General features: G+C 44.4%; 1 protein-coding gene across 1 annotated transcript; it reads left to right on the forward strand.

Moving 5' to 3' along the window:
- The first annotated feature begins 14,356 nt into the window (after positions 1–14,356).
- Positions 14,357–17,953, forward strand: LOC124677719. The gene is made up of 3 exons (XM_047213681.1): positions 14,357–14,510; positions 15,014–15,151; positions 17,671–17,953. Exons 1-3 carry the CDS (start codon positions 14,420–14,422, stop codon positions 17,685–17,687), a joined length of 246 nt encoding a protein of 81 aa, XP_047069637.1. The 5' UTR covers positions 14,357–14,419; the 3' UTR covers positions 17,688–17,953.
- The last annotated feature ends 6 nt before the right edge of the window (positions 17,954–17,959 follow it).

A 17,959-nucleotide genomic window follows, 5' to 3' on the forward strand; every position in this document is an offset into this window, starting at 1 on the left:
AATTCTTGCATAAGAGTTAACTCATAAAGCAATAGATTCAAAGTAAAGGCATCGAAGCAACACAAAGGAAGATATAAGTTTCAGCGGATGCTTTCAACTTTCAACATGTATATCTCATGGATATTGTCAACACAAAGTAATATGATGAATGCAAATATGCAAGTATGTAAGAATCAATGCACAGCTTAACACAAGTGTTTGCTTCTAAGGTGGGAGGAAGTAGGTAATCGACTCAACATAAAAGTAAAAGAATGGTCCTTCAAAGAGGAAAGCATCGATTGCTATATTTGTGCTAGAGCTTTGGTTTTGAAAACATAAAGAGAGCATAAAAAGTAAAATTTTGAGAGGTGTTTGTTGTTGTCAACGAATGGTAATGGGTACTCTAACCCCCTTGCCAGACAAACCTTCAAAGAGCGGCTCCCATTTTATTTTATTTTTGGGTGGCACTCCTTCCAACCTTTCTTTCACAAACCATGGCTAACCGAATCCTCGAGTGCCCGCCAACAATCTCATACCATGAAGGAGTGCCTTTTTATTTTAGTTTTATTATGATGACACTCCTCCCAACCTTTGCTTACACAAGCCATGGCTAACCGAATCCTTCGGGTGCCGTCCAACAATCACATACCATGGAGGAGTGTCTATTTTTGTTAATTAATTTGGGACTGGGAATCCCATTGCCAGCTCTTTTTGCAAAATTATTGGATAAGCGGATGAAGCCACTAGTCCATTGGTGAAAGTTGCCCAACAAGATTGAAAGATAAACACCACATACTTCCTCATGAGCTATAAAACATTGACACAAATCAGAGGTAATAAATTTTGAATTGTTTAAAGGTAGCACTCAAGCAATTTACTTTGGAATGGCAGGAAATACCACATAGTAGGTAGGTATGGTGGACACAAATGGCATAGTGGTTGGCTAAAGTATTTTGGATGCATGAGAAGTATTCCCTCTCGATACAAGGCTTAGGCTAGCAAGGCTATTTGAAGAAAACACAAGTATGAACCGGTACAGCAAAACTTACATAAGAACATATTGCAAGCATTATAATACTCTACACTGTCTTCCTTGTTGCTCAAACACTTTTACCAGAAAATATCTAGACCTTAAGAGAGATCAATTATGCAAACCAATTTTAACAAGCTTTACAGTAGTTCTCCACTAATAGGTTTAAACTACATGCAAAAACTTATGATCTACTTGAGAGCTCAAAACAATTGCCAAGTGTCAAATTATCCACAACATATGAGGCATTTTCTTTTCCCAACCAAATAACCAATAAGTATTGTAGCTTCCAACTTTTATCATTGAACATTAAAAGTAAAACGAAGAACACATGTGTTCATATGCAAAAGCGGAGCGTGTATCTCTCCCACATAAGGATTGCTAGGATCCGAACTTATTCAAACATAAATAAAAATAAAAGCACACAGACGCTCCAAGTAAAACACATATGATGTGACCGAATAAAAATATAGTTTCAGGGGAGGAACCTGATAAGTTGATGAAGAAGGGGATGCCTTGGGCATCCCCAAGCTTAGACGCTTGAGTCTTCTTGAAATATGCAGGGATGAACCACGGGGCATCCCCAAGCTTAGACTTTTCATTCTTCTTGATCATATATCATCCTCCTCTCTTGACCCTTGAAAACTTCCTTCACACCAAACTTCTCATAAACTTCATTAGAGGGGTTAGTACTCAAAAAATTTGAATCCACCTTGGTCCTGTAGTGGCACATTGCAAGAACTCAATAAAACATTAGCTACAGCCCTCTACGTCTAGAAAACCTCGCTTAAAGTCCACAAGAGACAATGCAAAAAACAGAGACAGAATCTGCCAAAACAGAACAGCCAGTAAAGACGAATTTTAATAAAATACTTCCGTTGCTCAAATCAGAAAACTCAAAACTAATGAAAGTTGCGTACATATCTGAGGATCACTCACGTAAATTGGCATAATTTTCTGAGTTACCTACAGAGAATTTTGCCCAGATTCGTGACAGCAAAGAAATCTGTTTCTGCGCAGAAATCCAAATCTAGTATCAACCTTCGATTAGAGGCTTCACTTGGCACAACAAAACACAAAACTAAGATAAGGAGAGGTTGCTACAGTAGTAAACAACTTCCAAGACACAAATATAAAACAAAGTACTGTAGCAAAATAACACATGGGTTATCTCCCAAGAAGTTCTTTTCTTTATAGCCATTAAGATGGGCTCAGCAGCTTTAATGATGCACTCGCAAGAAATAGTATTCGAAGCAAAAGAGAGCATCAAGAGGCAAATCCAAAACACATTTAAGTCTAACATGCTTCCTATGCAAAGGAATCTTGTACACAAATAAATTCATGAAGAACAAAGTGACAAGCATAAGAAGATAAAACAAGAATAACTTCAAAAATTTCAACATATAGAGAGGTGTATTAGTACCATGAAAATTTCTACAACCATATTTTCCTCTCTCATAATAATTTTCAGTAGCTTCATGAACAAACTCAACAATATAACTATCACATGCAGCATACTTTTCATGATTTCCAAACACATAATTTTTATCAAGTTCAAGAATAGTGGAATTAAAACTTTCAAACTTTCTTTTATTAATAATATAACAAGGTAGTTGATCAATCTCAATAGATATGGGACTCATAGAATAAGTCAAGAACTCTCCAATCCCATTTTCATTAGTAGTACAATTAATATTATCAAGTAACATAGGACCATCATCTAGAGCTTTATCATAAACATTTGCCAAACAAAATTCTTTAGTACCATGCATTTCGACATCAGGCACAAACAAAGCATTATCATAAGATTTATCAAAGTAGCATGGATTATCATATATAACAGTAGCATAATCATTCTCACAAGTATTACTCATAGGTACTATTTCAAGAGAATCCACGGGAACATAACATTCAACCTCTTCCGGTGAGCATGGAGGACAATCAAATAGTGTAAGAGATAAAGAGTTACTCTCATTAGAAGGTTGACATGGGTAGCTAATCCATTCTTCCTCCTTTTGTTCGTCGCTCTCCTCTTCTTTTTCATCCAATGAGCTTTCAGGTTCATCAATTTCTTCTTCCACCGGTTCCCGCAAATTGTGAGTGCATTCTTGTGCATTAATGTGTCTCTCTTTATAATCAAGGATATAAGGATTCCTACCGTAGCATTCTATGCAAGAATTAAGGATAGTAGAGACATAATCTTTAAGGCCCTTACAAACAACACAAGTTTCATAATTCTCAACCATGAAGGATTCTATCTCGGAGGCTCCCATAAATAAGACAAATTGTTCTACCTCTTCGAACCCATAATGAATATAGCAATTCCGATTATAGTTCTTAATTAAAAATTCCTCACTAAAGCCACATTGAAATTTAAGATGTTTAGTATCCCGTTGAGAGCAACTAGTTTATATCATGGCGTTCAAGCAAGATTTTAGCAATTGTATTCAATTTTTCTATCATAGCACTCATTATTTTACCAGTTCTTGATTCTCTATAACAATTATAACATTCTATAAGCTCCAAGTAGGTTGTTGGTTCTCCCATAACAGCAGTTTTTAATTTTTTGGTTTTTCAAATTTTTATGGATTTTTGAATATATAGGAAAAGTAAAACAAAACTGAAATAAACTAGACAAAAGTAAACTAAGCAAACTAATGCTAGACAGAAATAAACTAAGCACAAATAAACTAGACAAAAGTAAACTAAGCAAAACAAAATAAAGTAAAACAAAAACAGCGAGAGAGGTAGAGTGTACTCCCCAGGTGAACTTATGAGTAAAGCTATGCCTCCCGGCAACGGCGCTGTAAAATAGTCTTGATGACCCACAAGTATAGGGGATCGCAACGAGTCTTCGAGGGAAGTAAAACCCAAATTTATTGATTCGACACAAGGGGAGGTAAAGAATACTTATAAGCCTTAACAACCGAGTTGTCAATTCAGTCGCACCTGGAAAAGCACTAGCAACAGGGTGATGTGAAAGTAGCAGTGGTATGAGAGCAATAGTAACAAGTAACACAGCAGACAGTAATAGTAGTATGAGAGCAATGGCACCGTAAAACGAGTTGACATGTAGAACGAGTATATGATGATGAAAGATGGACCGGGGTTCCCAGCTATCTACACTAGTGGTAACTCTCCAATAACAAGTGTTGGTGAACAAATTACAGTCGGGCAATTGATAGGATTGAAATAGCATTAAGACAGAATATCAAGATCATTAATCATGTAGGCATGTTTTCCAATAATAGTCGTACGTGCTCGCAATGAGAAACTTGCACAACATCTTTTGTCCTACCAGCCGGTGGCAGCCGGGCCTCAAGGGAAACTATCGGATATTAAGGTACTCCTTTTAATAGAGTACCGGAGCAAAGCATTAACACACCGTGAAAACATGTGATCCTCACATCACTACCATCCCCTCCGGTTGTCCCGATTTCTGTCACTTCGGGGCCTTTGGTTCCGGACAGTGACATGTGCATACAACTTGTAGATACAATCTAAGCAATAATTATAAAGCTCAAATCTAAGATCATGGCACTCGGGCCCTAGTGACAAGCATTAAGCATAACAAGATTGCAAAGCAACGATAACTTCATAAACTTTGTAGATAGACAATCATAATGTAACAATCCATCGGATCCCGACAAACACAACACCGATTACATCGATGATCGCAATCTCAATGAGATCATTGTATTGAAGTACATGGGGGAGAGAATACCAACTAGCTACAGCTAGAACCCGTAGTCCATGGGAGAACTACTCACGGAGCATGGCGGAGGCGGTGGCGTTGATGGAGATGGCTTCCGGGGCACTTCCCCGTCCCGGCAGGGTGCCGGGACGTAGTTCCGTCCCCCGAATTGGAGTTTCGCGACGGTGGCGGCGCCCCGGAGTCTTTCTCGGAGTTTCGTCAATTGGTACTGCGTTTTTAGGTCGAAAGGGCTTTTATAGGCGAAGAGGCGGCGCAGGGGGCACTCGGGGCGCCACACCCTAGGCCGGCGCGGCCTAGGCCCGGCCCGCGCCGCCATGTGGTGTGGTGGCCCCCCGGCCCCTCTCCGACTCTTCTTCGGTGTTCTGGAGCCTTCCGGAGAAAATAGGAGGTTTAGCGTTGATTTCGTCCAATTCCGAGAATATTGCCCGAACAGCCTTTCGGAACCAAAAACAGCAGAAAACGAGAACCGGCACCGTGGCATCTTGTTAATAGGTTAGTTCCGGAAAATGCATGAAAACATCATAAAGTGCAAGCAAAACATGTAAGTATTGTCATAAAACAAGCATGAAACGACAGAAATTATGGATACGTCGGGGACGTATCAGTAGGCCAATAAAATCCTGATCGCCTAATTAACCACTTCATCTTATGGGCCGATTGGTGAGTTCCACAGGCGCCTTCATGCACCTCATGTAAGAGCCGATTAGACTCAGTTGGTCCCAGGCATTTGAGTAGTAACCCTTCCAACGTCCTGTAGAACATGTCATCTCCTATAAGGACATATTTCATAGCCTTGTATCTTATCCTTTTAGGTGCCCCCCGAGCCGAATCCTTCAAATAATTGAAGATATCGGCTCTCCAATCATCCTGTTCCAGGAACTGCACCTGAACTTCTGACCCGTCTGGTATGTCCTTGTATCCTGACGCCATCCGTGCGAGATCATTGGCGTCGGTATTCTGAGACCTTGGGACCCAATTGAAATTGATGTACCGAAAATGTGTCATCAGCTCACGACACTCCACCCAATATGGAAAAAGTGACTCACTCTCGCACTTGTATTCGTCCGTGAGTTGAGAGATCACCAACTTCGAGTCTCCAAAAAGCTCCACTGCCTCTGCCCCGGCTTCCAAAAGCAACTCCATTCCCTTGCGCACCGCCTCATACTCAGCAACATTGTTGGTGCAAGGGGTAGATAGCCTGATGGCGAAAGAATATGTTGCCCCCGAGGCGACACGAGCGGAATGCCGATGCCACAACCATCGTCACAAGCCGATCCATCGAAGAACATAGCCCATGCACGTACGGATAGTGCTGCTATATTAGTATTAATCCGTTCAGCCTATAAGATCGGCCAACGCTTGTCCCTTGATCGCTTTCGCAGGCTGATACCGAAGATCGAACTCCGTCAACGCAAACATCCACTTACCAAGCCGGCCTTTCAAAACAGGGGCCGACAGCATGTGCTTGACAACGTCTGACTTGCATATGACGATGATCTCTGCCGTCAAAAGGATGTGATGAAGCTTGGTGCAGGTGAAGAACAGGCAAAGGCAAAGCTTCTCGACCTCAGGATACCTTGTCTCCGCGTCCAACATCCTTCTGCTGAGGTAGAAAACGACCTTTTCAACACCCTCATAGAGTTGCACCACCACCGAAGCGATGGACGTGTCAGCCTACCGATAAGTAGATATAGAACGGCCTGTCTTGTTGGGGTGGAACTAGCACAGCGGCGTTGTCGGATACCGCTTAATCTCGTCAAACGCCCGCCGCCGTTCCGCCCCCGATGAAACTCGTCATCGGATTTAATCTTCACCAGCCGCCATGAACGGCTCGATTCGTCCTGACAGGTTAGAGATGAATCGTCGGACGAAGTTGATCTTGCCGATAAGACGTTGGAGCTCCTTCTTCGTGGTGGGCGGCTGCATGGTACGCACTGCCTCCTGACTTTTCAGGCCGATCTCAATTCCCCGTTCATGAACCAGAAAACCTAGGAACTGACCGGCCGTCACACCAAAAGCACACTTCTTTGGATTCATTCTCAGTCCGAACTTCCGAGTTCGGTCTAGGATGCGTCGCAAATCATCCAAGTGTCCCTCCATGGAGACAGACTTGACTACCACGTCATCGATGTAGATTTCCACCAACTTGCCGATCAGATCGTGAAATATATAATTCATGGCTCTTTGGTACGTTGCACCAGCATTCTTCAACCCAAAGGTCATGACTACATATTCAAACAAGCCTACTGCCCCTGGTACTCGAATGCGGTCTTGTGTATATCTTCCGGAGCCATGAAGATCTGGTTATAACCGGCGTTGCCATCCATGAAGCTCAACACCTTGTGGCCAGCAGTCGCATTGATCAACGTTTCTGCCACAGGCATCGGATACTCATCTTTTGGAGTGGCTCTGTTGAGATCTCGGAAATCGATGGCCACACGCCATCGGCCGTCCTTCTTCTCTACAGGAACGATACTGGAGATCCATTCAGCATACCTGCATGGCCTGATGAACCCGGCGGCCAACATCTTCTCGATCTCTTTCTTGACCTCTTCCAGAATTTCGGCCTTCATCTGACGTGCTCGTTGTTGGAACGGCCGAAATCCCTTCTTAAGGGGGAGCCGATGTTCAATGATGCTCCCGTCTAACCCGGCATCTCCGTGTAATCCCATGCAAAGCAATCTGGGTATTCTTTTAACAGAGCTATCATCTGATCCCTAAGATGTGGATCTAACTTCTTGCTGATAAAAGTTGGTCGCGGCTTATCCCCAGGACCGATGTCGACTTCTTCTAGCTCATCAGCCGATGTAAACCCATACCCTAGCTTTCCGTCACCTGTTCGGTCGACACCAAATACGGGGAGAACGTGTGGTAAGGATAATACGGGCCGATCGCCGGAATCGGCCTTCATCTTGATTGTAACCAGGACTTTTTGGAAGTGTCGGGGCCGGTCGCGTGGAACGGCTTCCTCCTTGTCTTCGCTGTGAGAGCAGCTGCCCTCGTCTCTGTCCTTACCGGGTGGTGCCCGAGTCCTACCATGTTGACGTTGACCGAGAATCTTGGCCGGCACCTCCCGGGTACGTGCACTCCACCATGTCAACGGCGTATGCCGGTGAATTCGGCACTTCGGTGCTGCCAATGCGAATGGCAGCGGTGGTCGGGACCGGAGTGGCATCTCTCCTTGGTGAGTCCCCGAGCTGGTCCCGACGGAGAGTACCGATGCCTCATGATTTCCTGGATCACGCCGAAGAGCGACACGCTCCAAAGTGTTCACCAGTGCTCTCGGAATGGCGGTGCAGCGAATGAGCTACCATGAAGTTAATCTCCCGACGCAGAGACCTGGTGCGTTCTTCCGACGGGGCGGACAGGTCCACTCCATCGAGCGCGCTTCAGTGAGAACCCTTTCCACCCGATGCCATGTGAGCGGGTTCTGTGAAAAGAGCCGATGAGGTCGGCTTCGAGGATCGCTTTGACCTCGTCATGCTTCTTCTTGAGCTCCTCGGCCGGATCCTCGTACGTGATCGGAGTGCCTTCCGCCATCTCGGATGTAGATGGCGATGCGGTTGATGTCGAAGACTGTCCCACCGGGCGTGCCGAATGTGTTGCGGTCGAAACCCACCGGCGAGCAGCGACGGGCAACACCGTAGAGCCGGGAGGCTCCCAGGATCGCGGCCGGCCCCGGTCCCTCCGAGCGACGGCCCGCAAAGACTCGGCACGCACGTCCGATGCCGGTGCAAGGGCGTGCCACCCGACCTATACCCGGTCGTGAAGGTGTTGGATGTGCCTCGCTTAGTTTCCTCGCATGGCATACACGTAAACATTAAATACGAGCCTCGATCGGCTCTCGAAGTTGTCTCGTGAATCGGCTCAAGGAGCCGATCCACCCATGATCCGTACGAGGTGTACGATCGGATGGTGGTCCTGCTTGATCGAAATAAAGCTAAAACGACCTACTACGATTTAGGGTTTTCACCGCATAATCGGAACATCCTACTCGTGATTGAGCTCGGCGGCCACGCACGGTGATCGTAAACCGACCCTAGACAAGGCCTAAAAACCAACACGAAGTTGATCCTCGGAACATCCTCGTCTAGGGCTAGCAAACTACACCCTACGCGCCACCGGATCCTTCAACCCGTTTGTAAGGCCTAACTATGCAGATATTAAACTAATCCTTGAAGAACAAGGAGCAATCATAACGGATCGGATCTACTAAATAATGATCAAGCGGGTGCCGCCCTTACACCCAAGATAGGTGTAAGGGCGGCTAGATGTCTAAGGGTTGCATGGACGAAAGCATATGATACGATGAAACAATGCTAACCCTAAAACATCTATGATAACTACGTTGCTCGCCATCAACAAGGCTTCAGCACGAGCAACGCATGAACAACGAATAAACGTGTACTGCCTAGATCGCAAGATGCGATCTAGGCAGCATGATGCTTACCCGAAGAAACCCTCGAGACAAGGGAGTTGGCGATGCGCCTAGATTGGTTTGTGGTGAACGTGATTGTTGTTTATTTCATAAACCCTAGATACATATTTATAGTCCGTAGACTTTCTAACGTGGGAATAATCCCAACCGGGCACGAGCCCAAACTCTATCTAACCGACACGTATCCTACTATATTACAGATACACGGGCAAACTAGCCCAAACTTTGCATATAAGGCCGATTCATGCATTTCTTCCATGTATATTCTTCAAGCCCATCTTCAATCGCGGCCCACCTCTAATCCGGTCAAATTCTGGTGATAACAAAAAGTAACTCTTTAAATAAACAAGTAAAAACTTGTAAGGTAAAAACTTGGGATAGGCTTGTGGTAAGAAAGGTAAGAATCATGGTGCCTTGCCCCAAAGGGCTTTGCACTTTGCAAGAATATTAGCTTGCCTTGGTAGTTCTCAAGGTGCTCCTCTTCCTCCTCTTGGTAGAATCCCTCCTCCTCCTGGTATTCTCCGGTGCTAGCGTCTAAATTCGAATACGAGGTATAATCACTCAACAAGTTCAAGAGCTATACTAAGCACATCATCACTTCACACAAACTATTCTAACCACACACATAACACAATTAGGTGCATTGGTTTTCTTTATTGAGGAAAAATAATTTCCTCTCATTACATATGTAAATGATAGTTTCCATTTAGTTCTTGAGGAAAATAATTTCCTCTCATTGAATCTTCTTAAGATTTAACTTCCTCAACCATCATGCATGAAATCATGTTGACTTAAGTCAACCATTCATCATCATCATTTGAGAAAATGATTTAAATGAGGTAGAATACCTCATACTATTTAACAATTCTAAATATGATTTAAAATCACCAAGTATTTCATGTGAGAGTATTTGATCAGGGGTCCAAACTTCATATGAAAGTACTTGGGACAAGATTTAAATGAAGTGAAACACTTCATATGATTTGCATAATAGTTTTGGACAATATCACTTAACTAAACTAGCCATATAGTCCTTTATTCAAACTAGGGCATGATCATCCAAAGTGACCACACCATATCTTTGCAGAAACAATTAGTGTAAGTGAAATGTGAGCTATTAGAGTTGGAATCAACTAAATATCATTTTTGGTTGATTTTTAAGATTTATTTGAAAGTGCAAAAGTCCCTGACTTAATCTTTTTTGTCACATTATTTCTACAACAGATCTCACAGTGAGACCAGTGGCATTGGTTAGAACTTTTCAATAGCTTTCCAACAATATCAAGTTTGCTAAATTTGGCCAAGCCAAACAGATTCTATTGAATTTCAAAGTCAGGACCAGTATTGAATTTGAATTGAAATTAATTAAACGGAATTTGAATAAAAGGGCCGGCGGGAAACTGAGTTGGGCCGAAATGGTTTGAAATAGAGAAACTTGGCCCAGCAACGCATCCAGTGCGCATGGGCCGTCTGACGAGGTGGGGGCCACCCGTCAGTGGCTCATTAAACCCGAAACGGTATGGGACAGTGGGGCGCGTTGGATTAAAACACGATCGGACGGCTCACAGGCATCATCGTCTCCGACGAGATGCCGTGGCGTCTCCGGCGAGCCTAGGGGTCGGAGGGAGTACCAGGGCTCCGGCGGTCGGTGGCGAGGTTCAGGGCGAGGTTGTCGACGATGCTGAGGCAGCCTGTAGCAGTGGCGGAGCTTGGGGAGGCTTGAATCGACGGTGATGTTCGCAGAGCTTCCGCGGCTCCGATCTTCCAATTCCGGCGACTCCGGCGACAATCGAGCTAGCTAATGGTGCGAGGAGAAGCGGTGAAGGGTGGGGAGTGAGATGGTGTGCCTGGTTTGGTCCAGGGAACTCCCTATTTATAGAATCGTGGAGGTGCTGCGAGGCAGTGGCAAGGTCGACATCGACGCGGCGGTTCCGGCGAGCTAGCGAGCTAGAGGATGGCGGGGAACTGTGCTGCGTGTCCAGGCGGTGCGTTCGGTGGCGACAGCTTGGTCGGGCGGCGCCTAAATTGGTTGGATGGTCGCGAGGTGCTGCGCGTCTGCGACGGGATTCGGTCGTCGTCTCCGGCGGCGGCGGGCCAGGGTTGGTGTCGCGCGCGTGTCCTACACGTTCGCGGTGGCACGGCGAGGCCGTAGGTGCGAAAAGGGGGGCCAGGGCGTGCTCGAGGCGGTGAGTCGACGGGTGGCCTGTGGGTGCCCGTGGCGCGCGCGTGTGCGACGTCCGCGGCATGTCTGGCCGCCATGGGCGCGAGCTGGTATGGCACGGGCAGTGCTCCTCCTCGACAATGGCGGTGCTAGGAAGGTGTAGGGAGGTGAGGTGGTGCGTTTGGGCACCAGGGCCAGAGGTGGGGAAGAAGGGGAGAAGAGGAAGGGGAACATGGCCGGCATGGCCATGCCATGCAAGCTAGGCTTGTCCCCTTAGGGTTTCTATACTTTGGAGTGAGAGAGAGAGGGTCAGGGGACAATGTAGAGTAGATTGGGGCAGATAGGTTTGGGACAAACACTATACAAATAGTGTTTGAATTTATTCCATATTTGCAAATTGCAAACTTTGCCAAAATTTGGTTGAGTTCAAAAGGTTCCAAAATTTGAAAGTGGTGGATTTGGTTGAGTTGTAAATGACCAGAGACAAATACAAGTGGTGGTGGAAATTTAAAAATCAAAGAAATGCAAATTTGCACAAAGTGAGATTGTTGCATAAGTTATAAAGTCTCAACTTTGCATGAGCATGGTTTTTGATCCAAGATGATTTTGGCATGGTGGTCTTTACCAAAGTTGTTCACCTTGATGTGCTCTTGGATGACATGCAAAGAATTGGGAAAGTTTAGTTTGAAAAAACTTGAAATACAGGGGCTCAAAGTAGTGACCAGAATGTAAATGGCAGATTTGACCATTATCCCATGTGATCACAATTTGAGTTTGAATTTGATTTGATTTGTGTTTCTTTGATTCCAAAAGTTGTAATAAGTGTTTAGTAACATAATACAACTAATGGTGAAGATCAAAATGGTCTAGGGTAAAGATTTGCAAAAATGGCATAGACCATATGTGAGGGTTTTAGGGTTTTTCTTATTTGATTTCTTTCTCTTTTATTTTATTTGGTTGGTGATCTTCACTTGATCAATTTAGGGTTTTAGGGTTTATCACATAAGCATAAGAACAACCATCATGGCATATCACTCAAAATGCACAAGTCCTATGCATGGTACTATATGCAAGAAAAAGTTTTTGTTGGTTCTGAATTTTGGATCTCTGGAATTCTTCTTCTTCTTCTTATTGAAATTTGGGATGTTACACTACTTTCGTACGCAAATCATAAAATGAGTAGGCTAAACGGTTCAGTACCACAAAGTAAGTAGACATCATGCTCGAAATAAGCTCGGCTTTGAATTAACGAACCCAACAAACGAAAGTTATAGGGTGCTGAAAGAACGGCTTACAGAACAATGATCAACCAGCAAACATAAAATTACAAAAGAGCACAACTTGGACTTTGATGTCTTCATCTATCAGAATGATCGGAGCAAAGGTGAGGAAACGATGTGAAGCTCACCACCTGAAGATCCAGCCTTCGTCAAGTCCTAGCTCATCGAGACCCTTGTGCCATCCACCTCCGCCTTTGAAGAAGGCCCTAGCCTTCCGGCCCTAGTTTTAAGGGAGTCGGACCATCGGCAGACATGACAGCTCCCCCAAGAGCGTCCGACTTGCCAAGGAACATAACCAAGCACAGGCATCTCACGTGAAAACCACGAGCCTCGCCGCCAACCATTGTACCGACCACCCAACAAGACTTCAAACTTCAGGGCAAAGATAACCAAAAAAATTCATGGCAAGAAGGAGGCATCAATGTCACCGTGAAAGTCCAGAGCTCAAGCTGCTGCAGGAAAGGTAACCCTTTCCCCTCTTACCTAGGCAAGGCGTCAACCCATAGACAAGCAACAACACCAACCGAACACCGCCACACATCGCCTCAGTAAACGTCGTTAGCACACAGACCATGAACCACACACAACACGAGGACCTTCCCGCAATTCCAAGAAGACGCATTCAAGGAGAACACCGCCTGAAGATCATCGCTACCCAACCTGGAGATTTTATGTTTTCACCTGAGAGTAGCGGAAGTAGGGGATGGGGATGTACCTCGACGTCGCCTCCAAGGAGAAAGACGACCACCACCGACCAACAATCTCTCCCACCCAGAGCCCCCGACCCCGCCATCCAGACTACGCAATGGATCTGGGGAGGGAATGCCAAGATCTATGGATAGTGGGATGGGTACCACACGAACAAAGGCCGACGCCTTCAGATCTACCCCGAAGGTCAACGCGAGCGACCACTACGACGCGAGCACCATCCAACACCTCCTCGCCGCCGGGAGGCGGTCTGTAGCACCAAAGAATGCCCCCTCACCTCGAGGCCACCGCTTCAGATGCCGATGCTCTTTGCGGAATGGCAAAGCAGTCATCGCTGCCCCCCGTCCATGCCAACCGCTCGAGAGTTTCTGGCCAGTGCCTTTGGTGGCAGCGAGAACGGGAGGAGGGGCGGGGGAGGAGCTTGGCGGCTATGGTTGCGTCGCCCCAAGTGAAGCGATGCCGGGAGACTTTTCATTTTAGTGGGTTCTTCTTTTGAGTTTTGGGAACCTATGTCTCTCTCATTGATTCAACCACAAACATAGTCCAAAATATATTTCACACCAATGCATCGTTCTACTCTTCGGTTGGTCCGCCTGTGCCTTCTGCAACACTAATCACACAACCAAGCATAATTTGCAAATATTTACAGATAACATGAAATTCTAGCAAAATTTGCACTTTGCACATGGCCTTCTCATGATTTTATTTCTTGAGAGATATTTACGTCTTTTTATAGAGATATCTACCACATTTTTGAGAGAGATAATTAATTACGTTTAAAATTATTTCTCGATACCAATTTGATAGAGACGATATGAAGATGATCGTATCCTTTTCTTCTTCTTTTTCTTAGGGGATTTTTCTTCTTCTTTTATGTTTTTCTAGGGGGGCCTTCTTCTTTTATGAGGCTGAACAAGGATGTCAGGTACACGAACTTTCTGCCGGCCCATGGGCTTCATTTTCGGCTCACAGTTTCTTCGCCTCGGCCACCAAGTCCAATAGTAAGTAAGTAGGTGAGGCACTCATCTTCCGGCACCTCCCGAGTCCCGAACCACGCCGTCCGGTCCATCCCCGAGCAGTAGCCAGCGCAGCCACAGGCGACAGAGACATGCCGGCGACGCCGACCATCATCGGTGCCCTGCTGGGGCTGGGCACCCAGATGTACTCCAACGCCCTCCGCAAGCTTCCCTACATGCGCCGTATGGCCCCCTTCCCGTTCCTCCCTCCCTGTCCGCCTTTCCCTTTCTTGATTTCTTGATCTGGCTTCACGATGCATCCTGGCATTCATCCGCCGTCCCGGTTCTCCATTTCGTCTGATCTGTACTAGCTTGGTTCTCGTCATGAAGTTTCTTGGGCGGGTTGGCCGTCTATCTGTCCCCTACATGCGCCCGTACTGTAAGATGTGGTTCCAGATTTAGGTTCAGTGAGCTCTATATTCCGGCCAAGTCATTGACTTGTCCTGGATGAGACCGAATGTTAGGGTTTTCTGTAGAAATTTATGTATTTTCCGGTTGCAGTACAGTTTATGAGTTATGACACCACAAATTTACTGTTTGACCTGATTTGTGAGAGAACATACTGTCGAAATTTTAGCCTTTTTGATATTAATTTTGCCTCTTATGTTCTTGCTTTTAGTATTTAGCTTTGTACCAATTTAGGTTTGATCCCCTCTCATGTGTCTTGCGATTTGTTTTTTTGTCAGATCCCTGGGAACATGTACTGGGAATGGGCCTGGGTGTAGTGTTTGTTAACCAACTCGTGAAGTGGGATGAGAAGCTCAAGCAGGACCTTGACAAGATGCTTGAGCGTGCAAAACAAGCCAACGAGCAGCGCTACTTTGGTTTGTGCTTACTACCTCTAACATTACATTTCGGAATCATGTTTCTATATGCTATGCTCCTAGGGAAATCTCTAGAGCCACTTGCTCCCAACAGTGCTGCTTGGAAAATTATTGGTTTGTCACATTAACATCGTTTATACCAACTCTAATATGGTGAATCATGAATCTGTTTACCAATGAGCTTGGTAAGCTATGCACTATTGATCGAACAAGCATTGAACACATTAATGAAACCAAATTAATTGATATGTCAGTACTTGCCTGGCCATGGAGATCTTTTTCTTTTGATATTTTTGTTGATGTTTTAAATAGAATTGATAGTTTGCGCTGTGCATTGGAAAAATTCAGTCCTTTCGCCTTGTTTAGAATAAAGGGATGGTATATAAACTAAAGAGCTTGAAGTATTCCAAAACACTGGGAAATTTTCATGTGATTTAATCATGTAGGGTGAACTTGAAAGCATTCCGTGAAAAATCCAGGTTGCTCCACTTTTCCAGGAAATGTAGACCTCTTCTGCCAAAATCAAAACTTACCCAAGTTGCTACACTGTTTCACTAGAAATTAGTGTGAAGCTGTGAACCAGAGAGTGAGGGTCTTTGGAAAATTATCCAGATGGAGCATAGTGCATCGACTCATAAAACCTAAATACATTTTTTATGGGGATGTACCTACATGCCTCCTTGTAAAGGCTGAAACCTCTTGCAAATAGATAGAATAAATCTCTATATTGTTTGTGTTCCAAGATATACGTATCCTATTGCTTCATTCATTCTTAATTACTCAAAACACAATCTTAGTTATGCATGTAGCACCTGAAGTGGTCATGCCTCCCCCGCTATCTTTGATCTTGGGCATTAGTGCTTTGCAGATGTGGGGATGTAGTTTTCAGTAATTAGATTGCTTTGAGGGGATCTAGTATAACCCTAGGTGGCAGGCAGTTATATGGATACGGTGCTTTACCCGTAGACGCTTCTCCAGCTCTCGCAAGAATTGTATGGGAGTCGTCCTCGGGGGGACTTCCCGAATGACCGTACCGGGGAATTCTACCGTACTCCGTGCAGCTATGGTTGTTGATCCTGCGGAGCCTACCCAAAGGTTCAGGCCGGATTGTAGGAAGTGGGTGATACGTTTTTGTATTTCTATGAGAAGAAATACGGCACCCACGATTCCCAGTAGTAAGTCGTCGGCATATCGCGCGTAACAAATCCTTATTAATAAGGAATGGCTTTTAAAGGGGGCCAGCTTACGGGCCAGGCCTCTCTCTGACCTGATAACTAGTATCGCCTCCCCGCCCAGCTTCTTTCATGGACTCTGAATCTAAATTTGTCTACTTGTGAAACTGTGAAGGTTTTCTTGGTCAGTATTTGTTGAGTTTGACTTTTTAGTGTTATGTTTAGCCTTTATATTTATTCCAGACACAAAAGAAATCTTTATGAACTATACTATGGACAACAGTTTATTGACTGTTCAATGTGGCTTCTTTGCTATCTACGTATCTCTGATATTAGGGTCACAATACATAGCAAATGCTCGACATTTGTAGCAAGAAATGGATATTGTAGAAAAAAACCAATTTTTGCCATTATTATTTGTTTCCAGACAAACACCCAAGTAGGTGATAGTAGCACGAAAAATTCTGATTGAAAAATGGAAGTCAAATGGAAATAAAAGCATATGTTTTAAAGGTTAGGGGCTATTGTAGCAATATTTCAACTTCTCGTAAGGTAGGTAGTTGCTTGGAAGAAATGTAGCAGGAATAAATAAGGAAGCTAGATGGGTAGAGGTCAAGTAGAAGGTAAAGCTTTCATTTCTTGCTTGCCCCTTGCAATAGGGATTCATCCCTTACATAGACCATATAGGTCGGTTACTAGTATTACGTAATGCCAGCTTGTGACAGCTGGCCACATACAAACTCAGTTACGAATAACTGGGCTCCCAAAACAAGGACTCCTAATTGGATACAAACCCTGGCATAGTTGGATACACCTAATTCAAGGTTGGGTATAACTACCATCTGCTTACAACAGTGGGCCAAATACTGAAACACAAGTTTCTGTTAATCTCAACAAGTTAAATCGGTCCAATTAGATGCTTCTATACAGCACCCAAATAGAATGGTTATGCTATTATGGTGATAAAGCAAACAGAAAAGGGTCTGTAAATGGCATGGCTTCTTGCTTGGAATAGGATCCTGGGTGATCCATAAGAAATAGGTTTTCTTCTTAAACATGCTTTACAGTATAGAAACTCTTCCTGTAGAATTGAGTGATTCGACATATCTTTGATCTCTTATAATTTTACTGTTCAACATCGTTTCGTACTATGCTTGCATGCATGCCCAAGTATTCTTTCAACAAGCTAAATAACTTTCAGAACCGAATTAAATGCTTGTTGAGAACTGAGTTAAATGTGCATTTCCAAATGAACCTTGCTTGATGCCCAGTAATATCAATAGCTGCATATACGATACCGTTTTTTATATTATTGTGCTCATCGCAGTGGGTTCTGCTGTTCTGCAGATGAAGACGACGATTAGTTATTCATACCGGTAACCAGGCATTTTGCAGTTTGCTTTGGTCGGAGAACATGGTCTGGATCATCCATCTGGTGTTTCTGTAAGAAAACGGGTTCAGTGGTTCGTCTGTGGTACTGTAATAAACTGATGTTTCACACAGTATGTGATCCTTCACTTGTATGAGACCATTTTTTATGGTACTTGAATCTGATTGGTTACCTTCTCTGATTCATAATTGTTCAGTCCAAACGATGACCATGAGAAACATAACGAGATTTGGTCGTTCATGCACC

Source organism: Lolium rigidum, chromosome 7, assembly GCF_022539505.1.
Source record: "Lolium rigidum isolate FL_2022 chromosome 7, APGP_CSIRO_Lrig_0.1, whole genome shotgun sequence".
Classification (NCBI taxonomy): domain Eukaryota; kingdom Viridiplantae; phylum Streptophyta; class Magnoliopsida; order Poales; family Poaceae; genus Lolium; species Lolium rigidum.

Coding starts and splice junctions, on each gene's coding strand:
- LOC124677719 (XM_047213681.1), top strand. CDS start 14,420: ATGCCGGCGACGCCGACCATCATCGGTGCCCTGCTGGGGCTGGGCACC. Junction 14,511..15,013: donor CAAGCTTCCCTACATGCGCC/GTATGGCCCCCT, acceptor TTTTTTTGTCAG/ATCCCTGGGAACATGTACTG.